At 45.5% G+C, this 11,725-nt stretch overlaps 1 protein-coding gene across 1 annotated transcript; it reads left to right on the top strand.

The window, feature by feature from the left end:
* Positions 1-125: 125 nt before the first annotated feature.
* On the top strand, positions 126-3,822 carry MIEF2 (mitochondrial elongation factor 2). Its single transcript, XM_069984228.1, has 4 exons — positions 126-200; positions 1,645-1,798; positions 1,972-2,161; positions 2,570-3,822. The coding sequence occupies exons 2-4, from the start codon at positions 1,652-1,654 to the stop codon at positions 3,625-3,627; spliced, it is 1,395 nt and encodes a 464-aa protein (XP_069840329.1). The 5' UTR covers positions 126-200; positions 1,645-1,651; the 3' UTR covers positions 3,628-3,822.
* Positions 3,823-11,725: the final 7,903 nt, after the last annotated feature.

Below are 11,725 nucleotides of genomic sequence, written 5' to 3'. Positions count from 1 at the left end.
AGTGATTGGTTGGTTCTGTTCACCTCTCTTATGATTGGCCGCTGTTATTCCCCTTTTCCGTGATTGGTAAAAGGGTTTTGTATGGACACTTGTGATTGGCTAGCAGGGGGGATGGAGGCGTGTGATTGGCCAGAGCGCTCTGCTAGCGGAGACCAGGACGTTGCTCGGAGGGGTAGCAGCAAAGGCCGCGGGAAAGGCCGGTGAGAACTCCGGGTCTATAGACTAGTCAGGGGTGGGAGTACGGGAGGAGGGTAATGCCGGGCTGCGGGTGGAGGGCAGATACATAACGCCGCCATTAAATGCGCAGTTATATATGTAATTTCTCTAGAACTACAATTCCCAGCATCCCTTTCCTTTTGTTAGTAAGACTTTACTGAGCTAGGCATGCTGGGATTTGTAGTTTTATAATGGTTTCTGAGGCCCTTTAAAAAATCCTGACTTTCTGCCGTACTATAACTAAACCTTCCATTCCAATGTGCTTCCTTGTACATCCTCCTCCTAGACAGTGTCTGCTATAACAGTATATTTTACCCTTTTTGTGTGTTTTCACATGAATGTTAAATTCTGCGCCTTTAAATTTGGCGCAAAAAGTGTGATACGTGTTACGTTTGCCGGTATTAATAAAGTTAGTTGAAACAAGCGCCGTAAGTATGTTGTGTTGCGATATATCGGTGGCCACGAGATTATACGCCATTTATTGAGATCTAAAAAGTTTTGCAACTTTTTAACTTTTGTAATCATTTTCTCCATCTCCGCTTGTTGTCGGTGAATGGAAACAGTGTTGTCACCGCTGAGGGTTTGTTACAGTATCAAGTGCAATCTGGATTGTCTGGACTGGATACAACTAGACCAAACCCTCAGCTGTGAGTGGTATTGGGTTTCAGTCTTTGAACGTAAACAAGGATGTTCACGTTTGCTGAAAGCAAGCGGAGGTCTTGAAAAGGGTGAAGATATGGAAAGTTTTAGAACTTTATACAGTAGATGAGAGAAAACAGAAAAGCCCCTTGAAAAGGGGGTGTGGCCTGTAGTGAATAAGACCAAGCTGCCAAAGGGCGCAGTGTTATTTATAAGGCTTACCACACCCCAGATCTGTGTTGATTGGCACAGAGACATATCGCATTGGCATCTCTGCCCGGCTGACTGTGTGTATATATATATCTGTGTCTGGTAATGACAGTGTACACATGGCTGCGGGCAGAGAACATTGGCGTCTTCTGAGTCACATTATGCCATTGTTTGAGGTGTGACCTGGTTTTTCTTAAATGATAACAATGCAGTATATATAGATCGGTGGTCTCCAGCCTGCTGATGGAGGGGTTGTGCAGCAGCTCAGGAACCGCTGATGTAGAAACAGTGTTACAGGATCTGTGACCCTCCTGCTGTTGTAAAACTACAACTCCCATCATGCCCTAGACCTGATTAAATCTGATTGCACCATTGTTCCCCACCTGAAGGTCTCCACTATCACCTGTCAACCTTTAGCTCAGTGGGGGTTGTAGCTTTTGCAGAGACGGGAAAGGCACTGATTGGAAACCATTGATGTAGCACAGAGTGCGCAACGCAACATGATGACATCCGACCCCAAGTATGAGGACATATATCAGTGTAGATGTGACATGTGATCTGTTCCTCCTTTCTCCTCAGCATCATCATGGCCGAAATGCAGCTTCAAAAGAAAGGCAAGAAGTCAGATGATGGCATCGGCAGTGTGGTGGATTTCCTACTGGCCAATGCCAGGCTGGTGCTTGGCGTCGGGGGAGCAGCGATGCTGGGCATTGCTACTCTGGCAGTCAAAAGGGTAAGTACCACATATAGTAAAGTTCTCCTTGTCATTTAAGTAATCAATCTTCACCCTGTGGTCCATCAGCTGTTGCAAAACTACAACTCTGGCCCGGGCATGCTGGGAGTTGTAGTTTTGCCACAGGTTAGAGACCAGTGGTCAGGGACTCATTGTGTTACCATTTTCTGCAGCTCATTGACCGCGCAGCGTCTCCTCCGGATGAGAAAGACGCCGATGGGAAACTAGAGCAGAAGTCCATAGAAGAAAGCTGGAAGGAAGCCGTCCTGATGAAGGCCTCCCCAAAACTTGTGCGAAAGAAACCAACCCGCGCTGACCTGAGCGCCGCGTTACCAGCCCCAGAGCCCAGCCAGCCTGTCCCAGGTCAGGAAAGGAACTGTCATTATTGTTATCTTCTCAGCTGGTTAGAATATTGTATATAATGTTCAGTAATTGCGCCTCCAGTCACATCCGAAGCTGCAGCAGAATTCATCTGGTTTTCTAGTCAGTTTATATAGAAATAATGTGAGTTGTAGTTTTGCTACAACTAGAAAGCCTCAGGTTGGAGTATACACACTAGTGTAAAGCCAGGCGTCAGCCAATATTGCTGTCTTCACCTAGGTTTTCATCCAGCTTTCCCTGATAAGTGAAGCACCATGCTGACAGTCTCCAAGCAGCAGTGAGCCCAATTGTTCATGCAGCTTTGGATGTGATTGGAGTCAGAGCTCTAACCAAGAACATCAGGTAGTTGACAGATCTGGCTTCTTCCCTTTTTTGTTTCCCCTCTCACAGATGTCGCAGCTTTGAGTGGTAATCCTGCTGAGCAGCCCCCCGTGGTTGAGAAGACCCCGATATGCTTCACCCTACAGGAGATTCTGCTGCACTATTACTCCCATGATGCCATAGTGCCAGAAGCCATGACACATGTGGTGAAGCAGCTGGTGCTGGACATCATGCGTGAGCTGCAGGACTTCCTGAAGTCCAAGCACCCTGAAATGCCATTCTCCGCCATGCAGTTGGGGGGCTCCCTGGGTAGTGGTCTCCCCGTCACTAGTTTAGACCACACTTGCTTATTGCTGCCCCTAATTCTTGAACCGGATTTGTGGACCTTTGTACCTGGAGAAGATACTATCCTGAATGACCCCCAGTTTTGGCTGATCAAAAGGGTTAACCTGGAGTATACGGCCCGGGGGAGCAGTCTGTGGGACCGCTTCATGTTGGGGGGCTACCTTTCCACCAGGACCATAGTGGAGTCCTTGCACAAAACCATTGTAGGATCCATCAACTGGCCGGCCATTGGGACGGTCCTGGAGTGCAGCATCCAGCCGGTTATTGCCCCCGATGACCTCAGACTGGAGGTCATCCACCGCGACTTCACAACGACCATCAACATCATCCCAGTGGTTGAAACCAAAGAGGTCGCCCTGCTGGCCTACTCCCCCACCACAGCCCCAGCCGAAAACCTCTGGCGACGGAGCTTTTACCGTCAGGAGATTGTCCTCCTTCAGGAGCTGGACAGCGGCGACAATGGCGTTCGGCAGAAGTGTCTGCACATCCTCAGAAGTATCTGCCACCAACGCCCAGGACTCTGCCAACTATCCCCAACCCACTTAAGACACGTCCTCCTCCACCTCAATAACGACTCGTCTGATTGGTCAGAGGCCTGTCTGGCCGACCGCTTCCTGCAAGTCATAGAGGCGCTCATTGGGCATCTGGGCAGCGGCTCCCTCCCCTGCTATTTTAATGAAAAAGTCAACTTATTCTCGCGGCTGACGGAGGAGGAGATTGATGAGATCGGATATGGATTGTATCAGATTTTTTCCGATCCCAACTTATTGCTGACAAAGTGAGGTTGTGGATCCCAGGAAAATGGACCGAGGGGCGGCGCCAGGCGTTGGATACTGGGGATGTTCTGGCAGGCTTCTCTACAGAATTGTTATAAAGAAGAGTTATTTCTAATCTGTGAATCCATTTGGCTCTGCTTGCTGTCAGTGAACAGAAACACACAGCACTTAAAGGGATTATCTATGATTATAAAGTCATAACTGCTTTCTTCCATCATTTTTTTCAGGTTGTGTGTGGTATTACAGTTCTGCTCCATTCACCTCAATAGAACTGATCTGCCCCACACAAACTGATGATAGTTGCGGCTTGATTTTTCTAATCCTGGTCATTACTTTACAATGTGTTATGCATCCATATTACGACCACAGAAGTCACAGGACAATTGTGGGTCACATGATCATTGGGATCTATAACATTCCCTGCTAATAGCAACCAATCACAGCACAGCATTAATTTTACCAGAGAGCTATGAGAAATGAAAGCTGAGCTCTGGTTCCTATGGGCAACATCATATTTCTTTTAGTAGGTTTCTCTTTGTTGTCTACCGCAACCAATCAGAGCTCTGCTTTCATTTTTAATAGTTCTCTGGTAAAATGAAAGCTGAGCTGTGATTGGTTGCTATGGGCAACATCTTACCATAAGACAGCGACATAAATCTCCTGCTTAATTTCTATTCACGGAAAGCAAGCAGAGATCTTGTACACAGAGATGAATGGATACACAGGGCTTTTAGTTATACTGTGATTTAGGCTTTACGTGCACAGGGCTTCTCCAGGAATGTTCAATAAAGTTAGTTGCGGTGCCTTTGTCCACAGAGGCCCTGTGTTGTCATGGCAACTGCTGACCATCTTCTCTTGATGATCAGAGCACAAGTAACTTTATACACACAGACCTGGAGAGCCCCTTTAATTTCTATAATCAAATCAATCATTTTTTTCCCATATCTTAATCGCCGCCTTTCTATTCATCTCTCATTTGCCAGTATTAGGCAGAACAGGAGCGGTGTATGGATATATGGCGCGGCGCGGCGTTGATAGACGTATCGGGATGTTGTAGGCAATCTTTTTGCCGTTGTAGGGTTGATTTATATGTTTGAATACTGGACTTAAAAAGGGTACTGTACCCTTAAATTTCTCATCAGCATGCGACTAGTCAGACTGTACTGACTGGCAATGCCTGCTGGGAACTGTAGTTTGAATGAAGAGAACTGGCTTTCTGCCAGATGTGATGTTTTGTACATTAGTGATTGCTGCTATATTGTGGTGAGATGTTTGCGGTATTTTACTAAACACGGAGAAGAGAGGCCGCCCACATGGCGCCGCTTAGCATTTCATACATGGAATTTTTTTTTGTTTTTTGTTAATGTTCTTAACATCTTGCACTCGCTGAATCTTATTTCCTTTATGTATTTTTGCACTAATCGGGGGGAGGAAAGGGGTCTTTCTCATGTTTGTTAATTCACAAGTATCTTGCCGATATGTCGGCTGCAGCCATTTTGAGATCCTGATTGTTTTAAAGGACGTGTCAGCCGTGTCTTAACGGTATACCGGTAACCAATATGGCCGCCATTGGGTAAGCGTTCGTATAGTGAACAGCGGACATCTTGTTTTGGAAAAGCTGTATCGTTGGCCATATTGGAAAGGGGTGACTAAACCCTTGAAGACAGTGTCACATACTATAGTTGGCCTGACCAATAGACTATATAGAAGGATGGGGAACCTTTGGCCCTTGAGCTGTTGCAAAACTACAATTCCCATCATGCCTGGACAATCGAAGCTAAAGCTTTGGCTGTCCAGGCATGATGGGAATTGTAGTTTTGCAACAGCTGGAGAGTCAAAGGTTCCCTATCCCTGATATAGACAGTGTACTGGATAAGGTCACAATATGGCCGCTCACTGTGGGTGAAGGCACGGGATATGAAGTCCGCCTCTGAGTCCTGATTATTATAAGCCATATATTATAATAGCCGCGCCAGCCTAGTATTTTCTTCTACCCTGCTGACAGTATGGTATCCATCCAGGACCTGTCTGACAGTCTGGTAACTATTGACACACCTGCCTAGCAACCAGTCTTTTATAGGTGGCAGTACATCCCTAGCAACCAATCTATTCATTACAGACTAAAGGCAAAGGAGGCGGCCTTGCTCTATTTATCAGATTTTTCTGTAAATGTAAGTGACTCTCCAGCTGTAGTTGCATTAGCACTCCCAGCATGCTTTGCATCTTGCAGGGACAGGAGCGGAGCCCATTTTATGAGAAGCACTGACCATGCACTAATATACTAAGCACATGAGTTTGCACAAAGTATGTAGTTACTGTAGGTATAGCATGCACAATGTCACACTTTTTTTTTTCTTCCATGTACCTTATATTACTAATGTATTAGTCACAGCCAAAACTGCATTCTGCACCATAACAATCGGGGGTGCAGATTTGGCTGTGAATGGAGTATAAACATCTGATGATCCTCAGTTTCAGGAAAATAAAGAGTTTACAGAACTATATTTCTCCCATCCAGGAGGGGGACAGCCGCTATAGACAGGGAGGGCCATACACAGGTTAAAGCAGGTGCAGGCCATGCTGGGGCTTGTAGTCTCATAACAGCTGGAGGGGCACAAGGAGACAATAAATAACACCCCACCTGCTATAAAATAAGACTTGGTAGTTATATATGGAAAGTATAAATCTGTAGATCAGGGATGAGGAACCTGCAGTCCTCCAGCTGTTGCAAAACTACAATTCCCATCATGCTTGGGCACACCTTGTCTATCCGGGCATGATGGGAATTGTAGTTTTGCAGCAGCTGGAGGGCTGCAGGTTGTGTGCCTGGCTCTAGATCAGGGATGGGGAACCTTTGGCCCTCCAGCTGTTGCAAAACTACAACTCCCATCATGCCTGGACAGCCTTCGGCTGTCCAGGCATGATGGGAGTTGTAGTTTTGCAACAGCTGGAGGGCCAAAGGTTCCCCATCCCTGATCTAGATGCAGCCACAGCTTCTCGACTTCATTCCCTCTACATCAGTAATGGGGAACCTGCTATTGCGAAACTATAAATCCCATCATACCTGGATCGACAAAGCGTGTCCTGGAATGATGGGAATGGTAGTTTTGGAACAGCTGGAGTGTGGCAGGTTCCCCAATAACGCTCTATATAATCTGCAACCTATGTGCCAAACTTCTTCACCATTGTCCCCTAAAACGTATAGAAAATTCTCAGCCAAGTTGTCGTTTCTTAGTCATATCTGATTTCCAGGTAACATTGGGTCATAACCAATATGGCTGCTTTGTCCTGAGCAGCCATACTGCGTAAGTTGAATTGTTGTGTCGGCCATATTGGTGTCACCCAGCTTTCCCAGAAGCAGCTAAGAATCCCTCTGATAGACGAGGACGACTCAAGGATCATGTGTTATTTTAGGGGCGATGCTGGTATGGGTATATCCTGCATCTGTACTAGGGCAAGCTCCTCTCGGAGGGGGTTAGGCCTCAGCCGCTGCTTTTTGATTGTCAATTTTGCTGCTATTTTTTAAAAAGAAATTGTCATAATAAAGATTTTCTCTGTAATCCGTTGTCCCTGAAGGTTCTTCCTGTGCAGTATACACAGTAACCGGCAGTGTATAGATACAGTGTGTGTGGCCATTGTGTAGAGAGATAACTCTGCTATATATAGAGCGCCAGCTGTCCCTGTGACCTCGGCGATCCAGTGCGCTGCCAGCGATGCCGTGTGAGACTACTCCTTCCAGCTCTTGCAAAACTACAATACTTATCAGGCCTCGGCTTTCAGTGCATGATGAGAGTTGTAATCTTGCATCTCCGGTAAAGCAACACTGCTTCACATCAGCAATTAATGTTTCAAGACTACAACTCCCATCATGCCGTGAAAGCTGTCACAGCATGATAGAAACCATTGATGCAGAGCAGTGTTACCAATATGCAAATTGCAACTCCTATCATGCCCTAACAGCCTTTAGTTTCAGAATATGGTTGGAGTTGTAGTCTTGTAATACTAGGAGAGGACCTGGTTGGAAACCATTTATAGATACAGCAGTGTTACCCAACTATTGACTTTCCTAGTGTTAAAAGACTATAACTCCCATCATGAACTAAAGGCTGCAGGGCATGATAGAATTTGTAGTTTTGCAGATTGGTACTACTGCTCTACAATGGTTTCTAATCTGGAAAAGTACAGATCCAATTATGGCCTGCAGCTTTCAGTGCAGGATGGGAGTTGTAGTCCAACAGGAGAGCAACATGTGGGAACCATTCATTTAGAACAGTTTTCCCAAACTTGTAGGTCCCTAGCTGTTGCAGAAGCAGACCTCCCATCATTTCCTACCAGGGCAGGATAAGAGTTATAGATTTGCAATGGCTAGAGACCAAAAGAGTTAGCGTTGGCTGTCCAGGCCTGATGGGAATTGTAGTTTTGCAACAGGTGGATGGCTGAACGTTCTGCATCCCTGCTGTAGGCTGGAACACTGGTCCAGTCAGATCTTGGGCATGCTGGAATAAACCTGTTCCGGCTACCTGAAGCCATGATTAGAAAAACATTGCTGCTTCCTTTCAAAAACAGCGCCACCTCTGTCCTCAGTTTGAACGCATTGCAGCTCAGTTCCAGCGAAGTGAATCGAACAAAATTGTAATACCACACACATCCTGAGGACAAGGGTGGCACTGTTTTTGGAAGAAATCAGTTGTGTTTTACTAAACCTGGAGAACCCCTTTAAAGGGGAACTCCAGGTAGAGGTTAAAAAAAATATGAAACTTCTGCAGAAGCATAAAGTATTACCTATCCCAGTTTTGAAACTACCAAAAATCCATTTGTTTTGGGGGGTTTTGTTCTGTTTTGTGTCTCTGCATTTCCTGGTTGAGCAGTTGTACACAGTACTACAGGTTCCAGAATGCAATGTTTTCCCTCAGCTGTTCCATCACAGTCCCCCACCCTGCCTATTCCCCGCCCAAAGCTGTTGCAGAACATCTAGGCTGTGTTCACACATTGCAGTTTCATTGTGTTACTGAATTATTTGCAGTAATTTGATTTCATTGTGGTCCCACCCACACAGCGCACAGTTCCTATCTGTAACACCACACAGCACGCTGTATTCTCTACCTGTAACACCACACAGCATGCTGTATTCTCTACCTGTAACACCACACAGCACTGTATTCTCTACCTGTAACACCACACAGCACGCTGTATTCTCTACCTGTAACACCACACAGCACTGTATTCTCTACCTGTAACACCACACAGCACTGTATTCTCTACCTGTAACACCACACACCACGCTGTATTCTCTACCTGTAACACCACACAGCACGCTGTATTCTCTACCTGTAACACCACACAGCACACTGTATTCTCTACCTGTAACACCACACAGCACACTGTATTCTCTACCTGTAACACCACTCAGCACGCTGTATTCTCTACCTGTAACACCACACAGCACGCTGTATTTTCTACCTGTAACACCACACAGCACTGTATTCTCTACCTGTAACACCACACACCACGCTGTATTCTCTACCTGTAACACCACACAGCACGCTGTATTCTCTACCTGTAACACCACACAGCACGCTGTATTCTCTACCTGTAACACCACACAGCACGCTGTATTCTCTACCTGTAACACCCCACAGCACACTGTATTCTCTACCTGTAACACCACACAGCACACTGTATTCTCTACCTGTAACACCACACAGCACACTGTATTCTCTACCTGTAACACCACACAGCACGCTGTATTTTCTACCTGCAACACCACACAGCACGCTGTATTCTCTACCTGCAACACCACACAGCATGCTGTATTCTCTACCTGTAACACCACACAGCACGCTGTATTCTCTACCTGCAACACCACACAGCACGCTGTATTCTCTACCTGCAACACCACACAGCATTGTATTCTCTACCTGCAACACCACACAGCACGCTATATTTTCTACCTGCAACACCACACAGCACGCTGTATTCTCTACCTGTAACACCACGCTGTATTCTCTACCTGTAACACCACACACCGCGCTGTATTCTCTACCTGTAACACCACACAGCGCGCTGTATTCTCTACCTGTAACACCACACAGCGCGCTGTATTCTCTACCTGTAACACCACACAGCACTGTATTTTCTACCTGTAACACCACACAGCACGCTGTATTTTCTACCTGTAACACCACACAGCACGCTGTATTCTCTACCTGTAACACCACATTTGCACAGATGCAGTTTTTCTTCACTTCCTGGATTTCTATCAGCTACCAGTATGACAGAACCATACCTATACGGTAATACATTGTATAGACACAAATATTTAACTTTTAATGTACTTTTAATAGAAAACAAGTTTTTCTTATCCGGAGTTTCCCTTTAAGCTTGCTGTACAAGCTCCGCCTTTGTTCCTTTTAGTTTATAACCATTCTGTCCTTCCTGTAATGGAAATCTTCTGACTTCCAGCTACTCATGGAATAGGAGGTGGATTTCAGACTACTGTGGCCTCTAATAAACAATCCGGTGAAGCTGGAGTCACAGATCACAGCCAAGAGAAGTCACATGACTTTCCTTCCTATAGAAACGTCTGGGGATCAGACTCCATTAGTCTGGCCTCCTGCTTGGCATGTTGGGGGGTTTGTTATGGGGTCGGGGTGTTGTCTATTATATTCCTATATCCAGATATCATTGAGTTCATGAGCAGCCGGGTCCTACCATGAATAGGGTCTAGAGGGGGGAGGGGAAGTGACGGACAGCTGGCTTACATTAAAGTTATTTTAGGATGTAGACGTCAGAAGAGCGAGCGCTCAGGGCAGTTCTGCGCGTGGCAGCTAGCCAGACTCCCTGCTACGTGAGCCAAGATCCCGGGCACAGCTGTCAATGTTTTCCTCTGTCCGCTCTCTAAAATATTCAAAAGTACATAAAGAAATCGCCATATTTGTCCATCAAAAACAAAGGCGACGTGTCCAGGGCGACCACGAGGCGAGACTTCACATTCTAAAGGAGGGATACTGAGAGACTGAGAGCCTGGTCATAAGTTTTATACAAAGTGATTGGTTTTAGTATATCACATCCTGCTCCCCTGCATAGTGATAGAAACAGATTCTGTCTAATTGCAGCCACCACTAGGGGGAGCTCACTGCATTGTTATTATTAAAGGGTGCCAGAAAGTACAAGGGATTTTTAATTTACTTCTATTAAAAAGCCTCAAGTCTTCCAGTACTTTTCAGCTGCTGTATGTCCTGCAGGACAACTTTTTTCCCCAGTCTGGAGAGAAGGATAGGTTTTCTATGAGGATTTGCTACAGCTCTGGACAGTTTCTGACATGGACAGAGGTGGCAGCAAAGGGCACTGTGTCGCACTGGAAAGAATACACCACTTCCTGCAGGACACACAGCAGCTGATAAGTACTGGAAGACTCGAGAAATTTTAATAGAAGTAAATGACAAATTTCTGGCCCCAGTTGATTTGAAAGAAAATTTTCTTTGGTGAACTACCCCTTTAAGGTTAATGTATAACCTATATACCATAAGCTCCCCCTAGTGGTGGATGTAGGTGATGAAAAATTATCTATGACGGACAATGGGAGTCCCAGGATATCTACATGCATCTATCTCCCCTCCCCCCAATACATTCCCATTCATCGATTGCCAGTAAGCGACTATATAGTTGGCAGCTATGCCGCATCATTAAGAACTGATATATGAGGTATCATCATACAATGACCAAGCTGGGTAAAAGCTCCTTATATATGAGAAATAGACACAATATCATTATTTTCATAGTTTTATTCAACTATATTAACACATAAAAGACTGAGCAAAAGCCGCACAAAAAGCGGTTCCTAGTAATCATTCTCCACCTTCTGTAGAAAGAGATGATGCGGCCGAATACAACATTATTAGAATAAAATAGTAAAATAAAATCAATCCCCCTTAAAGTGAATCCCTTTAAATCCATCAAACTGTTCCTCTATTTTATCTGCTTCTAGTTGTGTGATCACCCACATGGCTCCATGACAGTTACCCTCATATAAGGTTGGTTTACTATGCTGGACTCTGTTCTGGATCCTCATCTCTTGGTGGAGTGGTTACAAAGAGCGTCTCTC

Source organism: Dendropsophus ebraccatus, chromosome 9 (genome assembly GCF_027789765.1).
Source record: "Dendropsophus ebraccatus isolate aDenEbr1 chromosome 9, aDenEbr1.pat, whole genome shotgun sequence".
Classification (NCBI taxonomy): domain Eukaryota; kingdom Metazoa; phylum Chordata; class Amphibia; order Anura; family Hylidae; genus Dendropsophus; species Dendropsophus ebraccatus.
This window is presented reverse-complemented; position numbering and strand designations above follow the sequence as displayed.

Coding starts and splice junctions, on each gene's coding strand:
- MIEF2 (XM_069984228.1), top strand. CDS start 1,652: ATGGCCGAAATGCAGCTTCAAAAGAAAGGCAAGAAGTCAGATGATGGC. Junction 1,799..1,971: donor CTACTCTGGCAGTCAAAAGG/GTAAGTACCACA, acceptor CATTTTCTGCAG/CTCATTGACCGCGCAGCGTC. Junction 2,162..2,569: donor GCCCAGCCAGCCTGTCCCAG/GTCAGGAAAGGA, acceptor CCCCTCTCACAG/ATGTCGCAGCTTTGAGTGGT.